This window comes from Solanum stenotomum, chromosome 11 (genome assembly GCF_019186545.1).
Source record: "Solanum stenotomum isolate F172 chromosome 11, ASM1918654v1, whole genome shotgun sequence".
NCBI lineage: Eukaryota > Viridiplantae > Streptophyta > Magnoliopsida > Solanales > Solanaceae > Solanum > Solanum stenotomum.
The window spans coordinates 54,004,661-54,020,901 of record NC_064292.1 but is presented as its reverse complement, the minus strand read 5'-3'; the positions used below and the strand labels follow the sequence as shown (position 1 = coordinate 54,020,901).

At 27.8% G+C, this 16,241-nt stretch overlaps 2 protein-coding genes across 2 annotated transcripts; one reads left to right on the top strand and one right to left on the bottom strand.

The window, feature by feature from the left end:
• The first annotated feature begins 5,037 nt into the window (after window positions 1–5,037).
• LOC125844315 (dof zinc finger protein DOF5.7-like) lies at window positions 5,038–7,357 on the top strand. Its single transcript, XM_049523605.1, has 3 exons — window positions 5,038–5,554; window positions 5,893–6,284; window positions 6,641–7,357. Exons 1-3 carry the CDS (start codon window positions 5,361–5,363, stop codon window positions 7,171–7,173), a joined length of 1,119 nt encoding a protein of 372 aa, XP_049379562.1. The 5' UTR covers window positions 5,038–5,360; the 3' UTR covers window positions 7,174–7,357.
• A 5,437-nt stretch (window positions 7,358–12,794) lies between these two features.
• LOC125844377 (HVA22-like protein e) lies at window positions 12,795–15,082 on the bottom strand. The gene is made up of 5 exons (XM_049523681.1): window positions 14,889–15,082; window positions 14,296–14,322; window positions 14,058–14,180; window positions 13,216–13,423; window positions 12,795–12,996 (listed from the first exon to the last, which is right to left on the bottom strand). Exons 1-5 carry the CDS (start codon window positions 14,933–14,935, stop codon window positions 12,976–12,978), a joined length of 426 nt encoding a protein of 141 aa, XP_049379638.1. The 5' UTR covers window positions 14,936–15,082; the 3' UTR covers window positions 12,795–12,975.
• Window positions 15,083–16,241: the final 1,159 nt, after the last annotated feature.

The window sequence follows — 16,241 nt, the reverse complement described above, 5'->3', positions numbered from 1 at the left end:
AATATTACTTTTTTCTAAAAAAAAAATAAGAAGAACAAAACGAATAATAATAATAATAATTAAATTTGCTCCAATAAGTTGGTACTTCCATGTTTTTTTTTTTTTTTTTGTTTCTTCAAAAAAAGTTACTTTTAAATAATGAAATCAAAGCTACGTACAAAGTTAGTTAGAGAACTAGCAACAAGTACTTTTTCTGCTATTTGCTAATTTAAAATAAAGTCATTAATTCCCTTTTATATTCTGTTGTATCGATGACAGATGAAATAAATCGAAGATGTGTACAAACGAGAGTCGTAGAAACTAAGATTAATCGGTCAAAATTAGTATTCACCTCAACTTTTTATAGTTTCATCGTAAGTAATATTCTTTCCATTCGCATTTAAGATATACATAATATATAAATATACCCTTTAATTTAGTTTCAGCTGGCATTTATGCCCTTCAACTTTGGGTGTGCATAAGTAGACACTTAAATTTATATGAAACTGAACAAGCAGCAGACACATGCATGCGTCCTACATAGCATAATACACGTAGGATGCCACGTAGGACACGACATTGTCAAGTATGACACTAGGTAAGACGAATGTATTGTCTATTTGTTCAATTTTATACAAGTTTAAGTGTTTATTTGTGCACATCTAAAATTGAAGCGCATAAATGTTAGATAAAGCTAAGTTGAATGGCAGATTTATGTATTATATATGTTGTTTGTCGATTTTACAAAGTTTTTTATGAATTGAAATGAAAAGGCTTTCTTCACTTGTTAGCGCTACAAGATAGAGAGTTTAATCAAATATCACCACATAAAATGAGACGATGAATTATGAAATTAACTTGACAATTAATATTAGTCGATTACATTATTGACTATGTAAGCTTGTTAATTAATATTTTTATATAATATATATATGTGGAAGCTTGGAAGGAGAAAAAAAAAGAGGTGTGGGGGTTAAATAGAGTTAAAAGGGACATTACATAAGAAGGTAGAGACAAGGCTGTTGTCCCTGCCACTTTCACACAGCAACTGTTGCCTCTTTTCTCACACACTAATCACTGATACCCCCACCCCCACCCCCCTACCACTGACCCTAGCTATACTCTCAGTCTGAGATCCTTCTACTACTACTATAGATTCCGATGATCTATCGAAAAATAATCTTTTTTATTTTTCTATGGTATAAAAATAAGATTTATGTATATTCTATATATCCTTTCAATTCACACTTGTAAACTTATATATTGAGTATGTTGTTATTTTGGTTGTTACTATATACTACTACTACTATACATCTATATTTTGGTCTTACTGTATACTCTATTTATCTTAATTTATGTGATAGTATATCGCTGAACATAAAGTATAAAAAGAAATTTATTTTAGCACTCGGGGTTTGTAACTTTTCTGATGGTATATCACTATCTGAAAATCGCTATAATTATGTTTCTATCGGATTTTCCATCAGAAATTTCTAAGCGACAAGTCGAATTTCGATGGAATGTCTATTGAAGTTTATGATTTTCTACTAGCTAGTAACATTATTGTATTTGTAGTTAGTTTTAAAAATAAGAATTTTAAGGTTATAGTCATTTTTGTGATAATAAAAGTACGAAATTTAAAGTTAAATTTATTATAAATCTAGAAAATGGTCGTCTTTATGAAAAAAGACGAAAGTATATGATTGAATATAAAATTTAAGAAAAAATTCTAATTTTTTTATTAGCTATAGAATTAAGTGATTAATTAGGATAAAATATAAAATTTTAAATTAAAATTATTTTTAAAATTTAACAAAATTAAATTTTTACAGATTAAAAAGAAAAATATGTTACGATAAATTAGAATAAGTAGTATACTATAGTTAATTTCCACTTTGATACCTACATTCTCTCCTATCACATCCATTTAGTATTTCAATGCATTAGCATGAAAAAATAACCCCATTTATTGGAGACTTTCTTTAATTCCCACAATCGATAGTAGTGTTAATTGTTTTTTGCATGCATGCATGCATTTAATTGGGTGCTACAATTAAAATTTAAAGCTATTATTATATATACTACTCTACTACCTAAGTTTACTGCAGTAGAACTAGCTTCTGCACTTGTCCGATTAAGTACAAGTACATTACTTCATCTTCGTTAACATTAGTTGCGGTGGAATGATTTTGATTTCTTCGTTTTTAATTAAAAGTTTTGAGCATTTAGGAATGAAAACAATTTTATTGTGTATGTGGTGTTCAGAAATGATCCTATTGTAATGAACGAATTCAAATTTAATCAAATTTGAATATAAATATCGAACCCTTAATGAACAAAAAATAATTATATATGTATATATTTTGTATTTTTTGATTATTCTTTAATCAAAATGTTAATTTCGCCACTGATAATAACAAGTAACAACAATGACAACGATATATATATACTTCAATTTCAAGAGAAGTAAAGTTTCACTATATACAAATTATCATTAATCATATGGCTTCATTTAAGTTTATTCCACACCATTCATGAGAGTAACAAAATTATGTCATATATATATATCAATTTTTTCGCACGTGTGTTACACGTATATGACTTGTTTAAAAATATAAATTATGTGATACTATTTAAGCTTAGTATTGAATAACGTAACTAATTTTACATAAAAGAATATTGTTGATTCTTTTGCCTTATTCACCTAAATCGATGAAGACTGAAAAAAATAATTATATCTCATTTCACATACATTGCACGTATATGTCGAGTATAAAAGTGTATATTCTTGTTTAGTTTTGAATTTGTAGATTCAAAATTTTAGAAACATAATTTATTGAGTTTTAAAGTTAATAAAAATATATAATTAAAATTCTGGTTCTGCCAATATATACGAAATCAAAATGTTTGTTTCACCATTGATAATGGTGACAATAAAAGCAATAATTGAACTTAATTTCAAGAAAGTTAAAGTTCATTATTTCAACGTGTCTTCGATCACATCGCTTCTTATTAATAAGGATCCGAATTTTGAATTTATAGATTCTAAATTTAAAAAATGATAGTAACTTATTGTGCTTTGAATGAGTATATTTCTTTTGCTAAATTTACTAAGAACCCAAAACTAAAACTCTGATTCTACCCATACAAATAAAATCAAAATATTCATTTCGTCGCTGATAATAACGACAATAGTAACAATATAAAACTTTAATTTCAAATAAATCAAAGTTCATAGTAAAAACATAATCAAAATGTGTATTTCGCCGCTATAATAACAACAATAAAAGCAATAATTGAACTTCAATTTCAAGAATATTGTTGAGTCTTGTGGATGATGGATGTGGATGGTCCTAATGTCACTTATTCACCTAAACATATAAAACGATAAAAAAAAAAATTGTATCTCAATATTGCATATACATTGCACGTGTATATTGAGTCTGAAAATATATATTCTTGTTGAGTTTTGAATTTATAGGTTAATAATTTTAGAAATGATAGCTTATTAAGTTTAAATAAATTATATAATTTTTATATGTATATATAATTTTTTTAGTACAAATATAAATTATTTTTGCTGCTAAAGTTATTAAGAACTCATAATTAAAACTTTGATTTTGCCCACTAAAACATAATCAAAACATTAATTTTGTCGCAGATAGTAATGACAATAATTAATAATTGAACTTCAATTCCAAAAAAGAGCATATATATATATATATGATAAAAATAAAAATGCATAAGCCTTATTTTTCAAATTCCTCTTCGTTATAATCATCAACAAGATTTTATTACTAGAGATTAGAATTTTGAACTTATAAATCCTAAAGTTTAGAAATAATAACCTATTTTGTTTTGAATCAATTATATATATATATATATATATATTTATTATTATTTTTATTTTTTGCTAAAGTTAATTACTTAAAACCATAAATAAAACTGATTATGACCACATAAACTTAATCAAAATTATCCTCGATCATGTCATTTCATTTAAGTTCATCTCATGGGGGAGGAGTAACGAAAAAAATCATATATACATATATGATTTTTTTTTAAAAGCAACAGACTTGTCTTTCAAATTCTTCTTTTGGTTATTATCATCAGCAAGATTCTTATTATTAGAGATTACAGTATATTCAAAAGTTTAAGTTTATAGATTTTGAATTCAAAAAATTGGTAATTTACTGAATTTTTGATAAATTATTCATTTATATAAATTTCTTAGTTAAAATTTCTCTTGTTTTTTTTTTAAAAAATGATGTCAAAATTATGATTAAAATTCTAATTTCCTTAATGATACAATCAACTTAATTAATCCAATATATCATGTGTCTATTTTTTAAAATAATTTTTTTACTTATTTACTCAATTACAGAGCCATCAATACTTAAGGGGTGTCAATATACATTATTCTACTGATAAATTATATTATAATTGTATTTTCTCAACCTCTTCCCAGGTTAACTTATTTTTTAATATCTTGACTCTCAATAAAAATTCTGATTCCACTTCACTATATTTACTTAATTATTTTTTTGGCTTCCCACTCAAAGTTCGGTAATTGATATTGAAGTTCGATAAAATTCGAATATCTGTCAAAAAGTTTCAGAGTGTAAAGCGCGTCTTAACAAAGGCGATTCCATACAGGACTCAAATCAGAGATCTCTAATTAAGAATTAAAGAGTACTTACTACTCCACCGCAACTCGATATTTACTCTATTGTTTGTTACCTCACAAACTACCTTCTACTTTACATTTGTTTTCACTTACATATGGAAATCTCACCATTCTGCCTCATCTATCTCTGATCACCTAGTCTCTCTTTTGTCTTTTTATATATATCCTTTCTCTTTCTATTACCTAAGAATATATATATGTATATATATACCTTAGTCCCTTTTCTAGTGAGATCTCCTACCCCCTACCCCCCACCCCACCCTCAACTCTCTTTCACATGTAACCTACTTTATTTATTCCATCACATCTCTATAACAATCAAACACAACTCATTTTTCTTTCTTTGTTAGTTTCTCTCTTCACAACAAAAAATAATAATATTAGAAAACAACTTCTTGATGAAGTTCACAAGCATCTATCAACATCTTCTCATCTTACAAAATTAAAAATCCATGCATGAAACCATTCAAAGAAATCTTTTACCTCTTCTAAAGGAAACTCAAACACAACTAAATTTTAATTTCCTCCACCTCTCTCCTTTTTATCATTTCTCTTTATATATATATATTTATTTGATTTTATATATACTGTTCATTATTAGGGTTTGTTCACTAGCTAGCTAGCTCTTCTTCACACTCGAGAAAGAAGAAGAAGAAGAAGAAGAAGAGTGAAGTCGCTAAAATCCTTTTATGTTATGATGAGTCAAGATAACAAAGACGAAAGCCAGAGTTCTGGTGGTGGTGATGGTAGTGGTGGTGGGCCCATGGGGGCGAGGCCAAAAGAACAAGCTTTGAATTGTCCTAGATGTGATTCTCCCAACACCAAGTTTTGCTATTATAACAATTATAGTCTTTCGCAACCAAGACATTTCTGTAAGACTTGCAGAAGGTAAACTATTGAATTGTATGACCGTCTTATCAATTTTTATTTTTATTTTGCTTTTTGGGGTGGCTTATGAGGTTTAGAATTGTCATACACGTCTTTCCTGCTCTGATAACATTTTTAAATTATTATGATTTATTTCTATCTAAAAAGTTTTATTTAACTCTTGAATCGTATAACCTTCTCATCTAACGATTTGTTTTTATCCTTTTTTTGGGTTTTTTTTGTGAGATTTTGAACGGTGACACGCTTTATCTGCTCTGATAACATGTTTAATCTAAAAACTTATATTATTGTTGGAAAAATTGCTTTTTTAGTTACTTAATTATATCATGTATCGATAGGTACTGGACTAAAGGGGGCGCATTACGCAACGTTCCAATAGGTGGTGGTTGCAGGAAAAACAAGAAGATAAAGACCAGTTCATCTTCTTCAAGATTTTCTGGGGATTCAAAAGATACAATTAGTGGTTCTTCAGATATTGGTGGACTTAAATTTTTTCATGGTCTTTCACCAGCTATGGATTTTCAACTTGGAGGATTAAATTTTCCAAGATTGAATAATAATACTTCAACATCAACAGTTGGTGGAAGTATTTTCAACCAATTTTCTTCATTTGGTGAAAATTCAACTCCAAATATTGGATCAACTTCTTGTTTTAGTCTTGATCCTTCAGGAAGTTCTTTATTGGGATTCAATAATAATTTCCCTTTCTCAAGTTCTATGCTAAAACAAGGTAAGAATCAATTAATTGTCTTGTGTGTCATTACACGTCTTTAACGTGTGGGTCTGATTCTTTTTTATTATGTGTCAAACATGCGAAAGTTTTCTTTGGAATTTTTTAACACGACAACGGTGATGTTTAATTTGAACTTAATCAGCATATCTCGTGTGTTCTCATACCATGATGAAGTGTAAAACTCGAGGCTTTAGTGTCGTTTCCTCTCAAGCCTAATTATGACCTAAACACGTGAAATTTGAACCTACGACCTCTGGTTTGTTCTAACAACATGTTAAGATGTAGGGGACTATACATCTTTTTAATTATAATTAATATACTTGTACTTACTTAATTATATTATGTCTGAACAGGTACTGATGGAGTTCAAGAAATGGGATCAATGGGAGCTCATCATGGTACAATGGCATCTTCTATAGAGTCTTTGAGTTCAATAAACCAAGATTTGCATTGGAAATTACAACAACAAAGATTGGCCATGCTATTTGGTGGTGAAAATCAAAAGGAAAACATTGTTTCATCATCAATCCCTCTTCATGATGATCAAAACCAAATCCAAATCCAAAAACCACAACCAATTTTGTTCCAAAATTTGGAGATTTCATCATCGAAACAACAAGAAGATCATCAAGAAACATTTGGAAACAACAATGTTGATTCAAGAAAAGATTGTAGTACTACTATGGGAAGTCATCATGGGAACAATTTGTCAACTGAATGGTTCTTTGATAACTCATTTGGTGTAAATCCAAATTCAACAAATAGCAACAACAACAACAACAACAACAATGGAAATGGAAATGCAAATGATGATCAAAATGTCAACAATTGGAATAGTACTATTCAAGCTTGGAGCAATTTGAATCAATATAGTACACTACCTTAATTAATTAATTAACTCTATTTTATTATGAGGTAAAAAAAAATCAAATTTATAATACTTATCTATTTAGGTCTATTTTTCTTTCAATTAGGAATTAGTATTTTATTTTTTTGGTATTTATGTTAAGTAAGTCATCGATTTAAAGTTTTTAGTATTGAACTTATTGTAACTGTTTATGATTATAATGATGGTGGTTAATTTTTCAATATTGTTTGTTGCATTGTTTGTTCTCATGTTCCACTAGTAGTTTTTAGTCCCACCACACACCTCCTCTTTTTTGTTTATATATATACATGTTGCTTCTTGTCCTTTCATATATAGTGAGTTAATAAATCAAAAATACCTCTTAATTAATATTATCGGATTAATTGAGTAGATCGATAGCGATAGTCTAGTCAGTATTCAAGGTGTGTTTAATACACAATAACTATAATTTAGATAACAATATAGAATAACGGTGTAAAAGTCACAAAAAGTTAGTGATAATTCAGATATGATTTTGATCATTATATCATATATAATCAAATGTGAATATTAATATGTTAATTCCATTATATTTTTTTTTTCTTGAATACATTTTTGGGATTGGTGATAGATTATTTTGTAGAGTCAGTAAAAAGATGGGAAACTTAATTGGGATATCTTTGATTTGTTATTGTATGTTGAGTCAGTCAGTATATATTCAGAAGTCCTATTGTGTCAATGTGTCTCCCTCTATTGTATATCAGGTAACCAATTCTCTGACTTCTTTATCTTATATATATAAAAAAATATTATTATTTTCTCCGTCTCAATTTATATAACAACATCTATTAGACACAAATATGAATTAGGTGTGAAATTTATCATTAGATAGGCTATATATATATATATATATATATATATATATATATATATATATGGTTTCATGATAATCTATCGCTAACTTGTTGTTCACGGTAATCTATCGTCAAAAAGGATTAACGAAGTATTTTTGTCATTTAGCAAGAGACGTTGTCCATCGCTTAAAAAAAACTTTTGAAACTTCTGGTCTAATACATTTCATAAGTATGCTCTAGACTATAAAATTATGCGTTAAGTGTAAATGAGAAGCTTAAAGTTAAATTATTCAAAAATATTGCATCATTTTATGTGATACACTACCAAAATTTTCTATGTATTGTCGGATGCTAAATTCCAATGAATCGCCTATAAGAAAGAAAATTAGCGATTTTCTGATAGTGTGATTCACGTAAATAGGAGAGATAAGTATGTGTGATAGAAATACAACAGTTACTGAGGTCCTTTCAGAGCCTAACCTGCTATTGTTTAACTTCATGCCTATATAGTATTATGTATACACTGCTAGCTGCAGCTTTATTGTTCCCTATTCTCCATATAATTCTCTCTCACACACACATTGTGTGGGGTTTTATCATACTACGATCCATCTATTTTGATTTGTTTATCTTACTTTTATTTTTAGGTTGTTCAGAAAGAATGTATGACAATTCTTAACTTTCTGTATGACATGTTTAAGATTATAAAATTAAAAATATTTTACGTATTTTTAGTTTAAAATCTTTTTTTTGTGTCAAATCAAAATCAGATAAATAAATTCCGTGATTTGTTGTTGTCTGATAAAGTGGTGGCTTGAAAGTGTAGTAAATGCATATATAAGACTGTCAACATTTTTGAGTAAAAGGGTCATAAGAATCTATGAACTTGGGGTTCTTACAAGTTTGTTTTTTCCCCTAGCTTTTCATGTACTTGGGTAATGTGCCCCATTCTCGAAGTCGAATATAGTATTTAAAGTTTATGAATTTTTTATAATAATTCTATAGAAAATGACTCACTTCAATTATTTTATTCAAAAAGATTAATCCTCTACTATTCTACTATTCTTCTAATAAAATTTCGAAGAAGCTCTTAATTAAATGATATTTCCCGCACTTTTTGGTTTAACCCCCCCCCCCCCCCCCCCCCCCCCCNCCCCCCCCCCCCCCTCCCACCTCCCTAGAAAAAAGAAGAAGCTACCTAGCGTTTTTATTCCATTCAAAGTGTGTTATGATTAAAGAAGGAAATACTCTTTATCAAACGATTGAGATTTTTAATTAATTAGTATGGTGTGTAATATATATGAATACATATATGGTCCTTTTGTGGATTTTTTATTTTGTTTTACTTTACAATAATATATCACTCGATTTTACAAGCGATTTTGAGAAAGTAAGATACATATGTAAACCTTAATTATCTGGCCTTATATCTTGTCTAAGATAACTAAATAGGTTATTATTTTCGAATGATCATCCTTGACTCAAAATAAAAAATATTTTTTTAAAAGAAAAAAAAGTTTTATGTTAAGAGTGACACATACATAAACTTTTGTGAGCTTCATGGAACATTTCCACTTTCATCAAAAAGCAAAGATTAACAAGTTGAGACAAAATCTTAACCACCTTAAAAAGCTTCACAAACTTACGTAAGAATATAGCTTATATAACTATATTTTTAGGAACTTTAGAATTTCCATATATTCTACTTTTTTTTTGGACAAACTTTTTCTTTTCAAATTACTATTATAGTCCGGCACTAGACGGTCAAAAGTTCGTTTCAAAATATTTGTCGCAACCTTTATCTTGTTCTCGATAACTATGCATCAGTAATCTACATTTAGATATCATAGAGTTATAACGAGTAAATACCAAATAAATATTTTTCTATACTATCAGTATAACAAAAAATACGAGTGATAACATGGTAGTTAATATTTTGATCGTATAAATATTTTTTTTATATACATGATAATATAATATATATTTTTGTTAACATAAAAATAAAAAATGAGGGGGTGGGGTGGGGTTGGGGTGTGTGAATAACGTGAAAGACACTCTGGAAGAGAACTACAACTACAAATGTCAATTTAGAAATCTGCGTGAAATTCATGAATTATTATATGATAGAGAAACTATAATGTGCTTTTCAACTTCACGATAAATAAGTGGTATTTTTTTTATTTTTTTTTAATAATTTAGAATTTTTTTATTTTTCTATCGTAATATGACGGTTAGGGTGATCGAGTAATAGTAGAGAGGTCAAGTAGTTTGTAAAATTAGTGTAGCTGGTAAAGTTGTTGTTATACGTGATTTGGAAGTCACGGTGAATTCAAACAGTTGGAAACAACTTCTTGTAGAAATATATGGTAAGATTGTGTACACAATAGATCCTTGTGGTTTGATTTTTTTTAGACGCTCATATACTGAGAGCTTAGTACAGAAGGTTAGTGTTGATGGTTGTACTAAGCTCATATAAAAAGCTTAGTACAGACGTTTCTCTTTAAATTAATTGAATCAGTAGATATCAAATATTTGATGGTTGTACCAAATAAAAATATATTCTTTGTAAAATTAAATTCTGGAATAATACTTTAGAAGTTTTAAAAAACATCCATAAAAAAGGAGGGGAAAAGGTATTTTTATGACTGAAATAACTAATTATAATACAGACAAATATACATTTTATGATAAAAATTAAAAGTTTAATTTTAGGTCTTTCTGAATATATTTATAATACTAATCAGATACTTTCAAGTTTGGATATTTAAATAATTTTCTATAGGATCGGAACATTAATAACTTATGTAACATTAAATAAAATTTTGTAAAAATTCACTTCAAAATCCATATATTTGAAGGAAAATCAATTGACACACCATCTTCGGTTCTATCATTACATGTTGTTTTTTTGGTTGGATCATCAAATTATATGTAGTTGCTATTGGTTTTTTTCTTCATTATTTTCAACATGATATTTTCGTCGCATTATTCTTTTTCACTTGATCGAGGTTCTTAAAATTGCGTCACATCACCTTTCTTATAATTCAGTGATGAGATTACACTGAATACGTTATTGTTAGTTAACGTACCAAATAGAAATTGGACCATTCACAGAATTAAAAAAATTTGTATTGAAAAATCTTTCTAGTCTATTATTTGTTCATTAAACGTTTTCTACAATATGGGTTGGTACTTGGTATGTAATCATTTTATTTTGGTTTCTTTCATTTTTTGTTCTTTTTTGCTACTAAAATGGTTAGTGTCCAAAACGAGAAAAATGCATTGAATAACGTCATTAAATTTGGACGCTTTGTGCAAATTTTGTTTTGTTAGTTCTGCAAAATTACAAAACACTATGTAATATCCCATTATTACAATTTTTGGACCTTTTCTAATTATATGAAAACAAACTTAAAAAATGTTATTTGGATTTGGGTTGCCCCACGAAAAAGATTCTTTTAATATCGAAAAATATCGTTTAGTGGTCAATAAAGTAAACATATATGAAATATATAAAAGATTAGAGAGTTGTTTTTAATAAAAACATTTGGTAATGTCATATCTTAAGTTCATAACACTTATTGTTTGCTTTAATCTAGTATGTATATTTTATGCATTTGTCCTTTTATTATGTTATCATTGAGCTAATAATACATGTAGAAGTCTCACCGATCCTTGTTTTTGATCCATACTCCGTAATAGACGTCATGACTAAGACAATGGGTACCAGCTAAAACACACCGAAAAATTCGTCATGAAATTGGTAACGGAATTTATCTACGCAGATGAATTTTGTTATGAATTTGTCGGTTTAGTATAATTTTATTCTTTCATCATAAAAATCTTGTAGTGTTTGAATTTGTGATGTATCGCAGTAAAGGAGTTTGACACGAGTATGTTTTTCTCTTGTAACGATTATTAAAGTGCGTGCATATTAATTAATTTGAACATCACTATTTTCTGGTTATAGTTTAATGACCTATCTGTGGTAGGGGCCTTTAGTCGTTTGATTAGAATATATTAGACCAAAGTTTTGAGCTTTTGTGGCCTACATTTTGTTGGGTTGAGCTTGGGGCCTTAAATTGGTTATTGGAGTTAGAACTTTAACTTGTAGCCAAGAAAAGAAAATAAAATAAAACAAATGGTTATTTTATAAATATTACTTTATTTTCTCTTGTTCGGCCCATGTAGTTGGCCTTTCATTTACCTTTTATCTAAGGTTTATTTGGTGATTTATACAAATAATCTTGGAGGATGGAGGGTGATCTTGAATTTTTGACCATGTTTATTTCATGCATAAAATTATAAGATCGATTTTTTTTATTTTTCTCATGGAGTGAGTTGAGGTCAAAATTTCAAAATCGCTAATTTTCAAGTTTTTTTTTTTTGCAAGTCCATGATCTTTCTTGATAATATAACCTAGATTAGAGTGCACACTTCATTTGTTTTATATGAAATTCTTTTTAATGATAAATGACGTTGAGACTCAAACTTAAAATTTATATGTTATATGCTATCATGTTAAATTATGTGCCTTATAACATGTATTCTATTAATTAAACCTCTAATGCTTTTTCTTTCTCGTTCTCTTTCTCGCTTTTCTACGACTATAATATATATCAACATTAACGAGAATTAACATCTTGCAATTAAACATGATTCATTGATTGTATAAGTTCTATTATATTATTATATCGGAGTATCGATTCAAATTTCAACAACACAATTCAAATTTAAGGACACAATTTTATGAATATATCCCATTAACATTGACATCGACAACATTCACATATATAACTTATCAAAAAATATCAAAAGTGGAGTTTTATATAATATAAAGCTTGGTCCCTGTGCCAAAATTACAAAAGTGGGAGCAAATATTATTGCACACCATATATTAAAATGTACAAGCCAAATATAACACTCTACAATATTTTTTTTTAATGTTAATTAACAAAACTAGTTAATCTTCATGATTTGTCACTCTTTAGTAAGCTTCATGCTCTCCCTGTTCAACATAAGTATATGTTATCAATAAATAAACTAAACAACTTGAATTATGAATAGTAGACTATATTAATTAATCACCTTACCGGTAAAATTAGACAGTCGTTTAACATTTGCAATAATTTACAAAATTTTAAATTCATGAAAAAATATCATTATTTTTTTAAATTTCATATCAAATTAAAATCAGACAAACAATATAAATGGTTGATGAAGTTACCTTTTTGGGAGTGATGAAGTCCACAAATTTAGTCTTGGATTTGGCTTTAGGAGACTTGTTGTTATGTTGTGGTGATGATGATGATTCTCTATATCTCTTGATTATTTTTTCTCTTACAAATTTATCATATATAAATGCAGCTCCTCTGAATTGTGGAAAAACTAGCCATGCCACAAATATCAACTTCACATCATACCATATTGGTATCCTATAATATATTTCAAAATAACAAAAAAAAATGATGAATCACTTTTCTCAACCAAAAAAATTATTATTTCCTCTGTTTCAATTTATGTGATGATGTTTGACTTAGAATGAAGTTTAAGATAGAAAGACATATTATTGAAGCTTTAAGGGTGTGTTTGGTAGGGGGAGGAAAAACGTTTTTCGATTTTTCAACTTTCCTATATTTGATTGGTTAAAAAAATATTCTTTAGGCAAACGAGTTTTTTAAAAATAAGAAAAATTGACTCTTCAACTCAAAGTAGGAAAACAAGTTCCAAAGGTACTGATATTTCAAGTTTATTATCTTCTCCACACATTCCAACGCACCCACCACCCACCACCCCAACCTACCCCACAATGTTTTGCTAGTCAAACACTAAAAATGAGTAAGAAATCCACTTGTTTTTTAAGATCAAACACACCCAACGTAAAGTCTACACCAAGTAATAAAGAAACAAGTGGGCAGTGACTATAAATCATTTTATTAACAGTAAATTAAAAGTTTAAATTTAAATTGATTCTAAATATAAATTATTAATTTTTCAGACCGACTATAAATTGAAACGGAAGAACAATATTTAAATTTTATTTTTTCACAAAGTTAAGAAGTTAATTACCATTCAAGAACATGTTGAAGGACCATCTCCATAAGAGTAAGAAAAGAATAAAAAATCCAATAAGCAAGCCATTGTTCATCATCCAATTTGTCACTAGTCTCAATTGCTACTACTGAAGCATACCTATTCAAATAAATTAAACCACCAAATTAAAAAAAAAAATCATCCTAAAAAAATAATTTATAAGGAAAAATAATAATTAATTCTTAGTATAAACATAATAATTTAAAACACTTACAAAGGATAGAGCAACATTGTCACTGGCCTGCAATATTTTGGTTAAAAAATTAAAACAAATCATAAAGAGATATTTCAAAATATTATACCTTAATGAAATGATTTATAAACACATAATTTTACAAAATTTCACAAATATATTCCTTTCTTAAAATATATATAGAGTCTTACATAAATTGAGACGGAAAAAATATTTTCTAAACTCTATGCTGAATCAAACCATAAACATACTATTCTCATTTACTTGTCCATTTTCGCAAATTTAAGAGATTTCCAAAATCATAACTAATAAGATTAATTTAGTAAAACGGACTCCTGCTAAATACTTCTCACTCTCTTTTTTAGTCTATTTAAAAAAAAAACGATTCTTTTCTTTTTAAGCAACTCCTCAATTTCAATTTTTCACTTAACATATTTCAGACATTTCAATACATCCTTTTAACTTAAGACTAAAGATTCAAAAGTCATATTTACTTTCTTAAATTTCGTATTAAGTTAAAATAAACCAAACAAATTAAAACATCGTAAAAGCATATGATGATATGAAGTTTATAAAGCAAATCATATAATTCAATAAATAAAAATAAAATTTACCCGGCTATAGTATGAAGATGACCAATCAAAGTCCAAAAATAACCCATAATTCTACTTGACAACTCAAATTCTTCTGATCAAAATAAAACCTTATAATACAATAAGAAGAAGAAAAAGAAAATGGAAAGCTTATAAGAAGAAGAAAGAAGAAAGACAAAATTAGGATTACAATATATTGTCAATTAATTTAATTTAAAGAGACTATATTTGTGGACACAAAGTTTTATATTAAAAAAACAATTAAAAAATTAGACACGTATCAGTACCTAAGACGGTAGGTCGATATCAAGTTTTTACTTTATCGTAGTGTTTTAGGTTGGGCACCGGCCACATCGGTATTTAATTGTATTAAAAGTAGCAACTTTATATTATCTAGAATTTTACTTTTTTCATTTTTCGAGAAAGACGTGATTGATATTCGTATAGAGGTTCTATTAAAATTTTATATTAAGAGCATGACGCTTTTTAATAAAAGAGGATGAAATACTATTTATCACTCTGCTTTGACTCGATGGTAGATCAATTTCTAAATATTGTTGTTGCCGTGAGACTTACGATAACTTGTATGTTGCCTCATAAATAATTGCAATTTGTGCTTTACTCTAAGGTCCCATAAAAAAGTTACACATGGTTATGATGAAGTCACATAGGAGGGCCAACCAAATATTTTAAGGGCAAGTTGGTCATCTTTTTATTTTTTATTCGATATTTATATTGAGATTTTAACTAATTTAACTTTACATTTTCTGCATCGGGGTATTTATAATAACATGTCCAATATAATTTCACTAGTAAAATTTGTCGAAATGAGTGACTAAATGCCTAATAAAAAACAAGAACAAGAGATCATAAGATACATTTCATACAAGGAGGTATGCGATTGGGGAAGCTTTGTTAAATGTCGATTAAACGAAAATATATGTTATATAGGTTGATTCTAATTTTTGCTGCCTGTTGGATTTCTCTAGAAGAAATAAGAAAGAAAAAACCAATCAAAATTTGAGTTTGAATCTTTGAGATTTAATTCATTTCTCAACTAATTTTGATCAAAGAAAAATTTGAATGAATTGAACTCATTTTTAGCGGTCATCTGGGCATAAAAATTGTGAAATTTGAAGAAATGTAGAATTTGTTCTTCAATTTATAAGATAATTAGAAATTGAGTTGTATTTGGACATAAATATAAATTAGAGTTATTTTTGAATTTTTGTGAGTGATTTAAAGTAAAAATTGTGAAACAGCCTTTTGGAGTTATTTGAATTCCTGAAAATTGTAACAATTCTATGTCCCAACAGTTTGCCAGTACAAAAAATGTGAAAAATATCCATGGTGAAAACAAGCACAAATTTCAGA